General features: G+C 36.6%; 2 protein-coding genes and 1 pseudogene across 3 annotated transcripts in view; 1 reads left to right on the forward strand and 2 right to left on the reverse strand.

Moving 5' to 3' along the window:
* Window positions 1–94: 94 nt before the first annotated feature.
* On the reverse strand, window positions 95–4,603 carry LOC125811035 (uncharacterized; annotated as a pseudogene). The gene is made up of 15 exons (XR_007441898.1): window positions 4,372–4,603; window positions 3,980–4,082; window positions 3,760–3,871; window positions 3,496–3,636; window positions 3,228–3,331; window positions 2,639–2,722; window positions 1,899–2,014; window positions 1,708–1,809; window positions 1,514–1,627; window positions 1,365–1,421; window positions 1,172–1,238; window positions 956–1,009; window positions 798–872; window positions 674–709; window positions 95–359 (listed from the first exon to the last, which is right to left on the reverse strand). The product of XR_007441898.1 is annotated as an uncharacterized LOC125811035 (transcript).
* A 1,015-nt stretch (window positions 4,604–5,618) lies between these two features.
* LOC125811053 (uncharacterized) lies at window positions 5,619–16,293 on the reverse strand. Its single transcript, XM_049490543.1, has 15 exons — window positions 16,269–16,293; window positions 16,080–16,191; window positions 15,697–15,849; window positions 15,395–15,499; window positions 14,549–14,632; window positions 8,290–8,405; window positions 8,106–8,207; window positions 7,907–8,020; window positions 7,753–7,809; window positions 7,597–7,663; window positions 7,336–7,389; window positions 7,173–7,247; window positions 7,061–7,096; window positions 6,617–6,733; window positions 5,619–5,707 (listed from the first exon to the last, which is right to left on the reverse strand). Exons 1-14 carry the CDS (start codon window positions 16,286–16,288, stop codon window positions 6,617–6,619), a joined length of 1,212 nt encoding a protein of 403 aa, XP_049346500.1. The 5' UTR covers window positions 16,289–16,293; the 3' UTR covers window positions 5,619–5,707.
* Window positions 11,214–17,436, forward strand: part of LOC125811031 (uncharacterized membrane protein At3g27390-like) — a 112,987-nt gene continuing 106,764 nt past the window's right edge. The window contains exon 1 of the mRNA XM_049490519.1: window positions 11,214–11,226. The gene's annotated coding sequence lies outside the window, so the exon portion shown is untranslated. The remainder of the gene's footprint in view (window positions 11,227–17,436) is intronic.

The following is a 17,436-nucleotide window of genomic DNA, read 5'->3' on the forward strand; positions in this document are numbered from 1 at the left end:
AATCTTTACTATGGCACCTTTCAAAGTATCAAGTGCCGCGGAAAATAATATTTTTATCTGTTATCAGATCAATTCTGTTAACTCAAAGCAACCATAGAACACAAAACAAAAGATGAATTATATTAATATAAGGAGAATACATATATTTCTTTCTACCCACACTTGGAACTCTAAACAAGTAGTATTAGATATTTGCACACAAAAGAAGTCGGAAATTCTACAAGCATTCTAAACTAGTGAGTCACCTAATTAGTTGTGGAATTAGGGGGATCCATTCCCATTGCCTTGTAATAGGCCATCTCTGCAGTAGCCATGCGATCCTGAAACATTGTCCATTCTCTCCGACACCTTTCTCTTACCTGAGACAAAACAAATGCTGGACTTAGACATATAATCAGAGATCAACACACTCCGATTACTCAAAAACACTTGCAGAATCATAGGAAGTATGGGTTTGAGTTCACATACGTTAACAGAGATCTTGTGTGATATAATGAAAAGAACAAGCATCTTAAATTTCATCTACCAGCACAAAAGTTTGAACGTGGTTTGACATATTCATAATGCAAATTCAAAATGTGACCATTAGTTCTTTCAATTCATTTTTTCCTTAATCATCTGTCATTAATGGTCAAATTTCACCATACATGAAAATGAAATATAGCTAACATACCCCTTCCCATGGTGCCTTGCCATTCTCCGATTTACCCTGTAGAAATAAGAAAAGAAGATAATCATTATAGCCAACATTTATGCTAGTCTGATATACTCCAATTACATCTGAAAGTTGGATATACCTGGCTTCCAAGAGATGGAACAGTTTGATGTACAATCCACTGAGCATCTACAACTCCTATCTTTTCATGAGCGGGCTGCTCATCAAAAGTAACTATTAGGAAAAAGGTCATTTCAAATGGAACATATGGGAATTTTTATGCACAGCACAACTACTAACCTCCACACATCTCCTAAGCGCAAAATCAAGGCCCCATCCATGGACCAAGTCATTCTGCAATAAAGAATCAATATTGCTTTTCATTTTACTCTACATTTCTTTCTTTGCTGGCTCTACTTTGAAGTTTGTGGGAGAGGGGCCAAGGGTGGGGCGGGAGCCTTGGGGGAAGCTGTTGCAATGAATGGAAAAACATGAAAGATCTTTAATAATTGATACCTGGATCATATGCCAAACACACCGCCACGCCTCTCGAGAGAAAACCGGTGCCATGATCTCAACAAATCTGATTGCAAACAAAATAATAGTCAACATAGACACCAACCCTCCTTTTTCATTTTTGATAAATAATACTGAGACACAAACATTAAGTGACAAGAGTTATTATTGGTAAATATCAAGCATTACATACGCTGCACAAGGTGGCAAATGTGGATCAGTGCACCAGCCTGGCCTTTCCTCTGTTTCCCTATTAGCAGAAGCAATAAACTGTATATGAGATCAAGCTTGGCATATTAATCAAAGCAGTTGTAGATACAGTTAAAGTACTGCATTCCCTACTTGTGAACTTCAGTGTCATTTCTCCCTTTTGTCATCTGCCATGTCAACCCACTGTTTGGTTCTAAACCAGGCTGTGAAATATCCAAACCATGTTTCATCACCAACTTTATATATCTGCAGTTGCATAAAGCCTCAAGACTCCACATAATTCAATATATTTGTTAATTCACATGCCTCTAATAATAATCACTTACTCCTCCGCGTTAAAATTTTCAAGCCCCAAGTCTTCATCCCAGATGAATATATAGTCATATGGTGCTACAATGTCAGGATGTAGAAAACGTTTTGCATACCACCTTTCAAAAAAATGAATAAACACTGCACTTACATATCCATCAAAATATGTTGAAGAATTGAGGATAGAAAGAATTTGCAAGAAGGGTACCATTTAGTCTGTTTTGGTGTACTGACATGGATAGCCCGCGATGACCACTCAAGGTCATCCCATTCAGTTGTTCGGCCGTCATAGTGAAACAGCATAATGGTAAAGTTCTCTGAAAACTGTTTACAATACAAGAATAAGAATGTAAAGATACAAAAGTAAAATTTTGGACTTGAATATTCCTAAGTTGGCAGCATACCCACCCTTAACCTACATTTTCTTTCTATATGTTCCATTTTGAAATGTAAATCATGAGTGGCAAACAATCCAACTTAGCGATCATGCAACAACCAATAGTGGGCCTTGACAATAACAGAAAAGCTTTAAAACTTTCAAAGAAAAAAGAAACCAAGACTTGGATGGGTAGCAAGAGCCAATACTGGGCAATAGTAAAATGAGACCTCTGTGTGTGGTGCTAGCCACCCTACAATGAGTGCCTGTCTCTGGTAATTCTAATTCTGTAATGAGATTAAATGTGGGATTGGCAATAAGATTGATTCTTAATGATTTGCAGAGATTCATCAATAAATTTACATACATGTTACAGGAACTAAGGAAAACATTATAGATAAGAACAGCCAAGGTATTGCACATAAAACAAAGCAAGACTTATGCTCAAACAAAGAAAAAAATTAGTTACGCTTCTGGTCCTTATACATGAACAAAATAACCCCCCAAAAGGACAGAGCAGTGCTCAAAAGAGCGACTTCAAGGAAAATGAGATAGAGAGACTCGAGCACAACCTTTTTCACTGCTGCATCAATGTTACTCTTCTGCTTGAGGCCAACTGTGAAGGTCACAAGGTACCTTGGCTTGATGATCAAGTCCTGCATACCAATTAATGGAGCTGATTATGCTAGAGGGACATCATACACAATCATTATGTTTTCTCATCCCAAAAATAAAGGCAAGGAAAGGAGAGAGAGACATGGACATCGTTCACTTTTAACACACAATGACATTCTAAAATCACATTTTAGCTGCCCTTGAACTGGTTCTCACCAAATCATTATAGAATGTTTGTTTGAGCACTAGAAACCAGAAGAATGCAACTATGTATCTATCAGTCCACTTCAGCAGTTCCTTCAATATATCTTATTCAGATACTCTTTCCCTATCCATCTAACATGTGTCTGATATGAACACCCTCCTTCCAATTTTGCTTGTATGAAAACCGTCCCTCCAATTCACATAATGCCATGGATGATTTTTTTTGCATTTTAAGCCACAAATAATGCCATCAATTCACATAACATGAGCAAGTAAATGTAGACAAGTAATAAGAAGAATCAATAGAGTACTTCAATAGGCATACATGCAGAAATGACAGACCTCACTTGGCAGGCCCCACAGCCTTCGAGTATAAAGATCAGACTCAGAAGCTACAATACCGGGGGTAGCCTCTCGGCGCCTCTGGGATTTGATGGAACCCAAATCTGCAAGATTTCCCCAAATAGCATAAAGATCAAACATCAATTGGGTATACAAACTTCCAAAAGATGGTATCATGGAAGTGCAATCTTATAGGATTATCTACTATAACAAACAGTGACAAGTAACAAGAAGCTGATGGAGCCTATAGGAGTGACAAGTAAAATACCTTCGGGGTCTTATTCTTGTGTAAACTGCCCACACGATCCCTCAAGGATTTCAAAACATTTAATAGAGCTTGAGTTGAGAGGCCCGACTTTTCCATGTCAGGTGGATCAATCGATGGGATAAGATTAGTAGGTAAGGGCAGCTGCAAAATTGAAATCCACAAGCACATTACCTTATTAGCTCTTATTCAACTGAGACTTAAAAATAAAATGTCCCCATTAAATATGTTTATATCAAGATCAAAATCAGAAGTAGCTCCCCTTGCCTTGGACAATGAAATTGTAGGAAAGGTTACACCTAGGAAAAATCCGAATACAACTCCAATAAAAGTAGTCACAAAAAGCCTCATCTTTTCATTCCGTCTTCTTGAGTTTGAGCTGTGGAAATTCAGCAGTAAATAAATAAATGGATCAACCAATCAATTACGCCTCAATCCCAAACCAGTTGGAATGCTTATATGAATAAATTTGTGTCAAATGAAGAACCTGCGTTTCATAGGCGTCCCCATCTTAGTCACAAGCTCGCAATCCTTTCCAGAATCAGAAAAGGACTAACATCTGCTTAGCCCAAATATGAGTTGGGAGATTCCTAAAACCAGAAAGCAAAAAAAGGATCAGTACTTTGCAATTACTAAACACTTTGAGTAAAGTTCCCATTTTTCCATTCATTATATCTCAAAGATTTATTAATTACTACTTAACTTGGTCTATACAAGTAAGTCAAATATTAGTAAAAGACAAATAATTGCAATCTTGGACAAACAGTAGTCAAATATTAGCCTAAAAAAGAAGCAGAAAATTTTCTTGAAATGTTATAAAAAGTAAAAACATATATATCTGAAGAGAGAGAAGTTGAAATCTTGAATCTAGAATCGAACCTGAAGTTGAAGTTGCTGATCTGAAAGATTAGGAAAGTAAGAATCTATGCTTCACCAAAATCAAAATTTGGAATGTTGTTAAGTTTTCAATGTTTCATCGGAATCTTTAATATAGGAAAATATCCAACCTTGGAATCGTCAAAAGGATATGTATACTTTGTCGAGATGTCGTTGCAAGTAAACTCAAAATCCAAACACATGAAGACCAGTCCTCTTCCCTTTTCACTCTTTTTTTTTTAATGTATTTAATGGGTAATGTTAAATAACTACTATTTGATTTTGAAATAAAAAGTCCTTATGGAGTAACAGATAATAAAAATGGATATTGATATTAACAGGACCGACAGATGGAAACTCACTTCATGAAGTGAACATAAATCTTGAATATGCAGATTCAAATTTTTTTTTTATTCGTATATATGCTAGTAGTGGAAAAAAATTAATTTAATAGATACAGAATTAATTTCATCAAGAAAATACAAAAAGAAATGATCAAAAAAAATTATGTGGTCACTTTAACGTCGATATATAACTTTGGAGAGGTCTTAAAGAAAAAAATGTCATGTAAATTGAAATAGTATCAATCTTAATTTTTAAGAATTTATCTAAATATTTACTCTATTAAGTTACCTGAAATTTATTTATTAGTAACTTCTATAAAAATGAGTTTGTAACTTTAAAAATAAAATATTTATCTGCTACCACAAAAAGGTAAATTTATAGAATCATGAGTTGATATTAGTTAAACTCTAATAAAATAATTAATTACTAACTATATTGTTACAACTCAGAGAACATGGGATTTGGCTTTTCGGTTTGAATTTATGTGGCTACAGATTTGGAAAATTTCGTTTACGCCAAAAGCAAAATTAGCAACGGATCCATATATTAATCATGTATAATTGTCTAATTAACTATATTTGAAATTGTTAAATCCACACCTTGTTTTATGCATCAAACAAGAGTAGAATAATAAGGTTAGCTAAAACAACAAAATTAGAGAATCAAAGAAGGTAATAGTAATTACCTTGTTATTTTATTCACTATTTTTAGACGGTTACAAAGGAAGAAATGATCACTTATGGTCTTCGCTATTTTTAGATGATTACAAAGGAAGAAATGATCACTTACAAATTAAATAAAATAATATGATATTTTCATATTTTTTACATGTAAAAAACATAAAAATCTCCTATAAAAATGACATAAAATTTAAAACAAATTTATAAAGATTTACAAAATTAAATCTCCCGTTACAAAATCATTGTTGCATGATAATGTACTTTCAACAGCTCACTCAATTGTATATAGTATATTGTCCAGCAATAGATTGCACCTGTACAGACAAATTTAGAAGACAATGGTTAAATAATACCTACTATAGTTTATTTAGAGACAAGGGTAACAATAACATATTTAGTGTAATTTTATTTTTTTTGATGACAAGGGAAATCCGTAGCCGCTACCCTTTGGGTGCGCACAAGGTAAAACCCCCGCTCGTATGCAATAGCTCGCAAACCACATAGGAGAGGTAACCTGCACTAGACAAGCCCGGTGCGACGAGCTCGACCCAGAAGGTAAACCCCTTGATTTCGCTGGCAAGTGGTTTCGAACTTGAGACCTCCAACATGAAAGTCCCAAGCCCAAATCACTGGGCCACCCCGAAGGGTATATTTAGTGTAATTCCCACACGTGAAATTTGGGGTGTAGGCATACCTTGTCCCTATCTCGTGGTTATTAAGTGCAAGTGATTTTCAACCCCAATAATACCAAACATTATTGACTATTCATCAAGAGAGATTACCATTAAATATTTTATAACACAAAGGTCAAATTGACATCAACTAAGAAAGCATACAACATTGGAGACAAATTGTCTAAACTCAGACGGCAGAAATGCATGAGGAAGAAACAAATGGAGAGCAACAGATGAAACAAAAAAAATAATGTCCTAAACTTGTTTTTCTAACATCAAATATTGCACCAAGTGATTAGGATGATAAGAATAATGAAATAGTACTTTTAACAAAACAAACAAACAAAAAACCTCTCTTGTAAGTTAGTCGACAGATAATTGTTAACTTACTTGCATTGACAGGGCAAAAAATATTCAGAAAATCAGATTACTTGTAGGTAAATCTATATGATTGGTAACTAACTAGTACTAATGATGGTGTAAAAAAATGTAAGTATATAACTTAAATTAAAAAAGAAGTGTTGACATCCTAATCATATGACATTTTACCTAATGAGATGTAGAATTAGGGGGATCAATTCCCTTTGTCTTGTAGTAATAATCTTTCTCTGCACCAGCCATACGCTCCTTGAACATTGCCCACTCTCTCTTACACCTTTCTCTTACCTATAAGCCAGAATGAAAACTGAACTTACACAATATAATCAATGATCAGCATTTTCTTTGTAACAGAATCAAGAAAAAATGTGTGAGATGGAAATTTCATGGAGAAGGTTTCTCCAAATAATGCATCATCAGGAAGTTCAGATAGAACAACCAATATTGTGTGATACAATGAAAAGGACAAGCATAATTTCGTTCATGAACCCAAATGATTTGAACTCAATCTACAAGTTCATTTTGCAAATTCAAAATGTGATTATATTGTTTTTTGGTTGATATTTCATATTTCTCAAATTTCAATTTAGTGGAGGATCAGATATTGCGGCATACCCCTTCCCATGGTGCTTTGCCCTTCTCTGCTTGTCCCTGTTGAAAGAAGCTAACATTACTTCCAAACTTATAACCTAGTAGGATAAAAAAAAAGGCTGAAACGGGGATAAACCTGGTTCCCGAGTGAAGGGACAGTTTGATGAACAATCCACTGAGAATCTACCACTCCTATCTTTTCGTGGGCTGGCTGCTCATCCAAAAGCATTATTAAGATAAGGCCAGTTGAATAAGAATACAGGAGAATTTTACACCACTGCATAAGGTGGATTACTTACTTCCACACATTTCCTGAGAGCTAAATCGAGACCCCATCCATGGACCAAATCATTCTGCAATAACAAATAACAACTCATATTTGCATTCACGAAATGGTTACTTATCCTCCAACCCTGCCTCCTCTTATGTGCAATATTCATTTTCATTTTTCTCTATATTTCCCACTTTTGCAGGGTTGTTTTTCCAGATTATAGAAGGGGTCTGAAGGGGGAGGGGGTCAGCTGCAATAAATGTCAAAAAAGATGGAACATTGTTTATACCTGGATCATATACCAAACACACCGCCATGCATCTCTAGAGAAAACAGGTGCCATGATCTCCACAAATCTGGATGCAGATGACAAAAAGAAAAACTACTGATGCCAACCATCAAGCGAGAAGGTAGTTCATAGAAAAAGTATCACGCATTAACATACCCTGAACATGGTGGCAAGTGCGGATCAGTGCACCAGCCAGGTCTTTCCTCTGTTTCCCTGCAAGCACAAACAATAGACTGCATATGAGATCAGTGCTATGTGTACATGGGATGCTTTAGTCTGCAGTTATAGATAGTAATGCAAGTGACCCTACTTGTGGACGTCAGTGTCATTTCGTCTTTTTGTCATCCGCCATGGCAACTCACTATTTGATGCTACACCAGGCTGTGAGATATCCAACCCATGTTGCTTTACCAACTTTATATATCTGAAGTTGCAATTGTAATAAAACATTAGAGTTCATAAAATTCAACATATCTGATTCACAAGAATGTGTGAAAAATCATTCGTACTCCTCTGCATCAAAATTCTCAAGCCCCAAGTCTTCATCCCAGATAAATATATAGTCATAGGGTGCTACAATATCCGGATGCAGAAAGCGTTTTGCATACCACCTTTCAACACAATGAAAAAACTTTTACAAATGCACCAAAATGTACTGAAACACTTAAGAACAAAGGAAGTTAAAACAGTTACCATTTAGTTTGCTTTCGTGTACTAACATGGATAGCCCGCTTTGACCACTCAAGGTCATCCCATTCACTTGTTCGACCATCATAGTGAAACAACATGAAGGTAAAATTCTCTGAAAACTGTTAAAGATGCAACTGTAAGCATGCACAGCCACAAGAGATGAAGGTATGTTTAGTCTGTGGACAAAATTATGGGAAACTATAATCCCACTGAGGAACATGCTGGGACTATTGCAGGAAGTGTCTCATTTAGGGGCACATACAGGATATAATCGAAGGAAAGAGACATTACAACTATTGAAAATATCAATAATCACGAGCGAAGTTAAGTGTACACAAATCAAGCAACATAAACTCCATAAGAGAAAAAGATGATATAACATCTTCTTGGTGTGTTGGTGATGAAGAAGCTCAAACTCACGACAACAATGGAGGACAAAGGAAAGACATAGTTTCAAAGTGTGAAGTGAACAAGGTTCAGACACATTTATTTCCTTTTAGACTTGTGCATCACAACCGTCCATCACAAGACAATAAAATTAAATCAAGACCGTTGGTTCAAAGTTTGATTGAGACACCTGGATGAGCTGACTCATCATTTTGGAAGCTTCCACAATATTGATATTTCAAATTATCTGATTTCTCTATTTTTTGTATAAATTAAAATTCTATATTATCTATAGGCTAGACTAATAGGATTTGTACAAGTGTCCTAGGCATAACAGATTTTGATTCCTTTTTTACTGTATTTATACATGTACAGCTTGAGAAGAAATACACAGTGAGAATTTCACAATTCCTATCGTTTTTTTCTTCCAAGATGGTATCAGAGCAATAGATCCCTCACTAATTTTTCGTTGCTCCTCTTTCTCTGATTTCCTTTCACCATGGTGAATACTCAACCATCTGATACCCCTGTTGCTTCTCCTGTTGTTCTCCCAGGAACTCAGCCTCTTCCTCCTCCTCAAACCTCCAGCAACAATGACCATTCTCATCCCTTTTACCTGCATCCTTCAGATTCCCCTGGGATGCTCTTGGTGAATTCTACCTTCAATGGTAATGGCTATGGAGCATGGAGAAGGGCCATGTTCATAGCTCTTTCAGCTAAGAATAAAATCGGCTTGATTGATGGCACCTTCTTAGAACCTCAGATCTATGCCCCTCTTTATACTGCTTGGAGTCGCTGTAATGACATGGTGATTTCTTGGCTGCTCAACTCCTTGTCTAAGGAAATTGCTGAAAGCGTTCTCTATTCCAGAACTGCTAGAAACATCTGGCAAGAATTAGAGGACAGATTTGGTCAAAGCAATGGGGCTATGCTCTATCAACTTCAAAAGGAACTTAGTGATCTCACTCAAGGTAATTCTGATGTTGCAGGGTATTTTACTAAGGTAAAGAGAATTTGGGATGAGTTAGACAGTCTAGATACCTGCAATCACTGCTCTTGTGAATGTTCTTGTGGAGGAAAGGACAAAACCCTGAAGTCACACCAAGTGGGTAGGCTCATTCAGTTCCTCATGGGCTTGAATGACACTTACTCAGGTGTTAGGAGCAACATCCTAATGTCCACTCCTATGCCAAGCATCAATCATGCTTACTCACTCCTGATCCAGGATGAGAAACAAAGGGAGATACGAGTTTCTCAACACTCTGCTGAATCTGCATTCATGACAACAAAAAATCAGTTTGGGGCTCAAAGATTCAACAGATATCCCGAGGCTAAGAAAAACACGCTTCAATGCTCACACTGCAAGAAACCAGGGCACTCTGCTGACAAATGTTATAGAATCATAGGTTTTCCAGCAGATTTTAAATTTACCAAGAGTAAAAAGACTCAGTTTGGTACTGCTCATGGACATGCTGCAGTTGCTTCTGAAGCTGAAGGGAGTAAATCAACTTCACAACAGCACATCACTCAAGAACAATACAACAACATATGTCATCTTCTCCAGCAGTTTAAGTTTGAATCTCCAGAAGAATTGAGTTCTGAAGTCACAGTCACTGCCAATTGTGCTGGTATCCCTGAACACTCTGCTCTAAAATCTGATTCTATTGTTTGGATCCTTGACTCAGGAGCCTCTGAACATATGACTTGTGATTTAAATCTCTTGTTTAATGTTAGGGCTCTTACTAAACCTGTTTTTGTCAACCTTCCTAATTCACAAAGGGTAAAAGTTACACAGGCAGGATGTGTAAACATTTTTCCCAATTTCACTATCTCTAATGTGTTGTTTCTCCCTAGTTTCAAGTACAATCTATTATCAGTTCATCGATTCTGTCAACTAGGTGATTCTATTCTCATTTTTTCTGCTTCTTGTGCTATTTTGCAGGCCCCTTCAATGAAGAGGCCAGTGGTTCTTGGTAGACAAAAGGAAGGACTCTATCTACTTCACTCATTCAAGCCTCGTACTAGTTCTTTAAGCAAAATCAAGGACTCTTGTCCAATGTCTTTCATTTGTAGTAGTGATCAGATTGTTTTTCCTATTTCATGCTCAGCAGTTGGTTCTTCTGATGTAATCCTCTGGCACAATCGTTTGGGGCATTTGCCCTTATCTAATATGAGAAATATTCCCTCTATTACTTGTTCAAATTCATCTTCTTTCCTTGATCATTGTGTTATTTGTGCTAAAGCAAGACAAGTTAAATTACCTTTCCAATCTAGCACAATATCAACCACTGACATCTTTGAACTAATTCACATTGACACTTGGGGGCCATATAAAGACTCTACACATGATGGTTTTAAGTATTTTTTAACCATTGTTGATGATTTCAGTAGAGGGACTTGGACTTATCTCTTAAGTGCTAAGTCTAATGCTTTTCCTGTCCTTAAAACATTCTTAGCAATGATAGAGAGGCAATTTTCCAGAAAAGTCAAAAAAATTAGATCAGATAATGCCCTAGAACTTGGGACTAGTTTGGAAGCCTCTCAGTTCTTTTCTTCACAGGGTATTTTACATCAAACTACTTGTGTCTACACCCCTCAACAAAATGGAGTTGTTGAGAGAAAACACAAGCATTTGTTGGAGACTTGTAGAGCCCTTTTATATCAATCTAATTTGCCTATTTCTTTTTGGGGTGAGTGTCTATTGACTGCAACTTTTCTTATTAATAGATTTCCTTCTAAGACTCTCCAACACAAGAGCCCTTATGAGATTTTGTTTGGTACTCCACCTTCTTATGAGAATCTAAGAGCTTTCGGTTGTCTTGCCTATGCTTGCACTCTACCTATTCACAGATCCAAATTAGATCCTAGGTCTATTCCTTGTGTTTTCATTGGATATCCAGCTGGAAAGAAAGGTTTCAAGCTCCTAAACCTCAAATCAATGCAAGTGTTTGTTTCTAGAAATGTTAAATTTCATGAAGCTATCTTTCCTTTCATTTCCCAAACTGTAAATCCTCTTTTCTTTCCTGTCCATTCTCCTTCTTTCCATGTTTCTGATGATTTTACCCTTCCAGTTCCTACTCCTCCAACTTTTCCCTTTTCTGATACTTTAACTTCTTCTTCTACTGGCCACTCTCCATCTCCTACATCTTTGGTGTCCCCAGATCGATCTCCTTCTCCTGTTGTTCCTACTTCCCTCATTCCTACCAGAGCATCTACTAGAGCACATAAAACCCCTAGTTACTTGAAAGATTATATTTGTAATTCAGTCTTTCTTTCCCCTGCCACTACATCCTGTTTCTCTACTCCTATTCAACCTTCTGTGCTTTCTTTTTCTGCTTTGTCCTCTACAAATCAAGCCTTGCTCAACTCCACTTCCCATATCTCTGAACCTACTTCCTATTCCCAGGCTTCACTTCATCCTGGTTGGCAAATGGCTATGACTAAAGAATTTGAAGCTTTAAATTTAAACAAAACCTGGGATGTTGTTATGTTACCTGCAGGGAAAAAGGCCTTGCCCTGCAAATGGGTCTACAAGGCAAAATACAGGTCTGATGGTGCTTTAGAGAGGTTAAAGGCTCGTTTGGTCGTTAGAGGTGACATACAAAGACAGGGTATTGATTTTACTGAAACTTTTTCACCCGTAGTCAAGATGACTACTATCAGGTGTATCCTAGCAGTGGCAGTCAAGTTAGGTTGGGATCTTTTCCAATTGGACGTAGACAATGCCTTCCTGCATGGTGATTTGCAGGAAGAGGTTTACATGAAATTCCCACCAGGGATGTCAGCCCCTTCCCCCAACTATGTTTGCTTATTAAGGAAATCGTTATATGGGTTACGCCAAGCATCACGACAGTGGTATGCTCGACTCACAGCTGCTTTGAGTTTTAAAGGCTATTCTCATTCTCTCAACGATTATTCCTTATTTTTCAAAAGTTCAGGTGGTCTTATCACTATGCTAGCGGTATATGTTGACGACATATTGATTACAGGCAATGACTTACCTGAACAACAACAACTTAAGAATTTTCTTCATGCTGAATTTCGGATTAAGGACCTTGGTAAAGCTCATTTTTTTCTAGGCATGGAAATTATTCGAGAACCTACTGGATTGATTCTGACTCAGAAGAAATTTACCTTTGAATTGCTTCAAGAGTTTGATTGTTTTGGTCTCCGACCAGCTTCCTCTCCACTTGATCCCACTCAGAAACTTTTCGCCGATAAGGGTGAGCTTCTGTCGGATCCAACTTTGTATCGTCGGCTTTTAGGTAAACTCAACTTCTTGACCCACACCCGGCCGGATCTCTCTTTCACTGTGCAACATCTTTCTCAGTTTATGCAGACCCCTCGTCAACCTCATTTGGACGCTGTTTTCCACTGTCTCCGTTATTTGCTCAAAGAACCCAATTTGGGGCTTCTCATGAATGTTGATCCATGTCTTCAATTAGTTGCTTTCTGTGACTCCGATTGGGGGACTTGCCCTGAATCTCGTCGTTCCGTTAGTGGATATTATATAAGTTTTGGAGGTTCTCCTGTTTCATGGAAATCAAAGAAACAATCTTTAGTATCTCTATCATCTGCTGAAGCAGAATACAGATCTATGCGACGGGTAGTTGCTGAGATTACCTGGTTGGTGCGATTGTTCGCTGATCTTTCCATCACCCCATCTCTTCCTGTCACTTTGCACTCCGATAGCCAGGCTGCGATTCATATCGCGAAGAACCCAGTTTTCCATGAACGGACGAAGCACGTCGAACTCGACTGTCACTTCGTCCGGCAACAATTTCTAGCTGGTCTCATTTCCCTCTCATATCTACCCTCTCACTCTCAGCTCGCCGACGTTTTCACCAAGTCGTTATCTGGTCCTTCTCATAGATCGAATGTTCACAAGTTGGGGGTTACTTCCTCTCCCTCCAACTTGAGGGGGGATGTTGGTGATGAAGAAGCTCAAACTCACGACAACAATGGAGGACAAAGGAAAGGCATAGTTTCAAAGTGTGAAGTGAACAAGGTTCAGACACATTTATTTCCTTTTAGACTTGTGCATCACAACCGTCCATCACAAGACAATAAAATTAAATCAAGACCGTTGGTTCAAAGTTTGATTGAGACACCTGGATGAGCTGACTCATCATTTTGGAAGCTTCCACAATATTGATATTTCAAATTATCTGATTTCTCTATTTTTTGTATAAATTAAAATTCTATATTATCTATAGGCTAGACTAATAGGATTTGTACAAGTGTCCTAGGCATAACAGATTTTGATTCCTTTTTTACTGTATTTATACATGTACAGCTTGAGAAGAAATACACAGTGAGAATTTCACAATTCCTATCGTTTTTTTCTTCCAAGATGGTGAAGATAAAGAAACACTAAACAAGGTTTTGTTGGTTACTTGTATCTACAAACATGCAAACAAATTTTGTATCAATCAAAATAGCTAATGCTTAGTTGAGCATTAAAAACCAAATATTTTGTTGCTTTTATTCATTGTACTGAAGTAAAATTGAATAGAAAATAGTCAAACAATCAACTCAAAAAACAAATACTAGAAAATGGAAAATCTCAACATTTCCTGTTGTCAAAAGATCAAATGTTCCCAAAAACTTTTTGCCTTCCACAACTTGTTATTTTCTGTCCCATTTAAGAATTCTGAGTAAAGTTTTGAATCTCCAACATCACTTTTCTAAAGCATTCGGAAACCTAAAACATGATTGCAGTTGCAGGCAAAAGCTATATGTTAAGATATGTTGCAAACAAAACTTAGGTTAGGGCTTATCTAGTCCCTTATTCACAATTAAACGATCCCCTGGAAGGACAGGGCTCAAAGGAGTGAATAGAGGGAAATAGAGATAGAGAACGGTTGAACCTAACCTTTTTCACTGCCACGTCTATGTTATTTTTCTGCTCGTAGCCAACTGTAAAGCAAACAAGATACCTAGGTTTGATAATCAAGTCCTGCAGATCAATTGATGAAACAGACTCAGATAGAGTGATATAATGTGTAGTCATTATGTTTCTCTATCCCAAAAAAAAAGGAAAGCAAGTGAGAGAGAAGCATCATTGAGGGTGTTAACTCATAATTGTATACTAAAAATCATGTTTCAGCTAGCTATACACTATTCTCGCCAGTCATCAGTCATCACAGTGGATTATAGAAAGTTCAATGTCGAAAACTATATTGACAGCTGAGGCATACTGTTTCTTCAAAGCCCAACAAAATCAGGAGGAGGCAAGCATGTAAATATCCCACTTCAGCAAGTACGTTACTTCCAATCAGACTTTCTTGGTTTCCTATCCATCCAAAAATCTTTAAGCAAACTACTTTAAAGATTGTTAGTAAGGCAATAAAGTTAAAAGGGTGTATCACAAGCAATTATTAGTTTTATATGAACTCCATGCAATTTCTTTGACTTATAAACTATTCGTGACAACCAATATCCCTGAAATCCACTTCAAGATATGTTAGTATGTGAACTGAGCATGTCATTATTTATGGAAAGAAGCCCTTTTGCTAATGTGTAACACATGAATCATTTTCTTGCATTCTAAACCTCCCCCTGAAATCAACTTCAAGGTATGTTAGTACCATGAACTGAGCATATCATTTATGTAAAAGGCCTTTTTATCAATGTGTTAAAACATGGATGTTTCCTTTGCATTCTAAACCCCACTCTATTGACTACTTTAGATAGGCATCAAGGCTGAAAACACACAGACCTCACGGGGTAGGCCCCACAACCTTCGAGCATAAAGATCAGACTCAGATGCAACGATATCCGCTGGTAGCCTCTCAGCACCTCGAGGGTTTGATGGAACCCAAATCTGCAATATTTGTGCAAATAGCATAAGTCTTGAAAGGCGGTATAAATTTCCAAAAGACTTAGTACAATCTTATCTCTATATAATTAAAGTTGACCCTCAATATCTGAATGTAATAATAAAATGGAAACAAAAAAATTGTAGCACCAAAGTCTCAAGAGAAGCTGGTTGGAGCCTATATAAGCGGCAAATCTTATAACCTTTGTGTCGGAATGCTTGTGGCCGTGTGAATGGCCTCTGTATTTCTTAAGGGAAGACAAGACATTTAATAGATCTTGCGCTGAGAGGCCTGAATATTTCTCCTCAATGTAAGTGAGATTAATTAACCCAAAAAGATTAGAAGGTAAGTTCAGCTGCAATATTGAAATACACAAGCAGATCATCTTATCAGCTCTTATACAAAAATGAGGCATTAAATCAGGGGAGCACTTAGCAGTGAGTGTTTTTCGCATATGTGTGTGTGCATTTGCTCTTCAAATACAGTAAGAATTCAGAAGAGACATTGATTCTACATCTTAAAGATCCACCCCGATTAAATAGTTATGTATCTTATTAAATTCAAAAGCCAAAGTAACTCCCTTGCCTTGGTCAATGAAAGTGTAGGAAACGATACGCCTAAGAAAATACCAATCACAACTCCGACAATGGTTGTCACAAGAAGCCTCATCATTTCATTTCCTCTTCTGCTGTTTGAGCTGTCACAGAAGGTCTAAGTTAAAAACTAAATATTCTCTCGATAAAAGGACCCATAAATCACTTTAAAACTAAAAACCTGCGCGTAGGTGAACCCATTCCCCTCGGAGCAGTTTCAGAATCACAAAAAGGAGAAACCGCAAAGAGTTGACTTCAGTGATCCACAACAGAAATGCCAAAACTGTATTGCATTATGGTCAACCCTAAAACATCAAAATGATTCCTGTACAGTTACAAATCAATTTCAGTTCCCTTATCCCAAAATTTGATTACTTACACCACACTAATCAATTCAAATTTCACATTGCTCCAATTATCTGTTGGATAATTGCCTTTGAAATTATGCAGAAATTTCTAAATTTTCCATAAATATACCTCAAGGGGCTAATCCGGAGGATTAAGGAAAGCCAAAGAGTTGCAGAGCTATCAGAAAAAACTCAATCCTATATGATCATCAATCCATTAATGCAATTAATTTAGGTAATTTACATAGCGTTTGAATTGTCAAACAGACTTGAATTGTTCTTGCTAAAAATTAGTGCCAAGTCAACCCTTGTCGGTGCCATGCTCCAGCACGTCTTATGAGCGGGAAATTTAAATTGTATTCCCAAATTAAGTGGGACTAGTAAAATCACCCGCGAGAATATCACGAAATTTATAAAATAATACTTAAAACTTATCCGTCACTAAAACAAAAACATTATATTATCTTACATACAAGATTACGTAGTAACAAACATTGATAATGTAAAGGAAGATGATAATTATAACATCTTATCATTTATCCTTCAATCAATCATCTTTAGTTTGATTTTATAATTTATCATTTTGCTTCCAAGAAGTGTTGCTATTTGATATTTTTGGGGAATCAAATGAACATCAACTGGAGATATTAAATTTTCTAATAAATAAATAATCGTTGGTGAAGGGATGAATAAATTTTAAAAGATTGAAAAAAGTGAACAAATATTTTAATTCTAATGTGTAGATAGTTCAGCCCTACCGTTTGCTTTACATATATCGTTTTAAAATTCTCCATTTAAATGTATCATAAGTAATTATTAAAATGAAAAATTAAAGGGAGAATGTATCATATGGGACAATAATTCAACTTATTATATATACTTGAAAGGAAAAATATTACATAAAACTATTCAGTTTATTTGGGTGTTTTTAAAAAATCAACATACCAGAGTGATGAAGTTCAATTTGAAACTACAATTTCAGTAGAGAAAACTTGCGTGAAT

Source organism: Solanum verrucosum, unplaced genomic scaffold, assembly GCF_900185275.1.
Source record: "Solanum verrucosum unplaced genomic scaffold, falcon-dt-bn FXZP01000032.1, whole genome shotgun sequence".
Classification (NCBI taxonomy): Eukaryota; Viridiplantae; Streptophyta; class Magnoliopsida; order Solanales; family Solanaceae; genus Solanum; species Solanum verrucosum.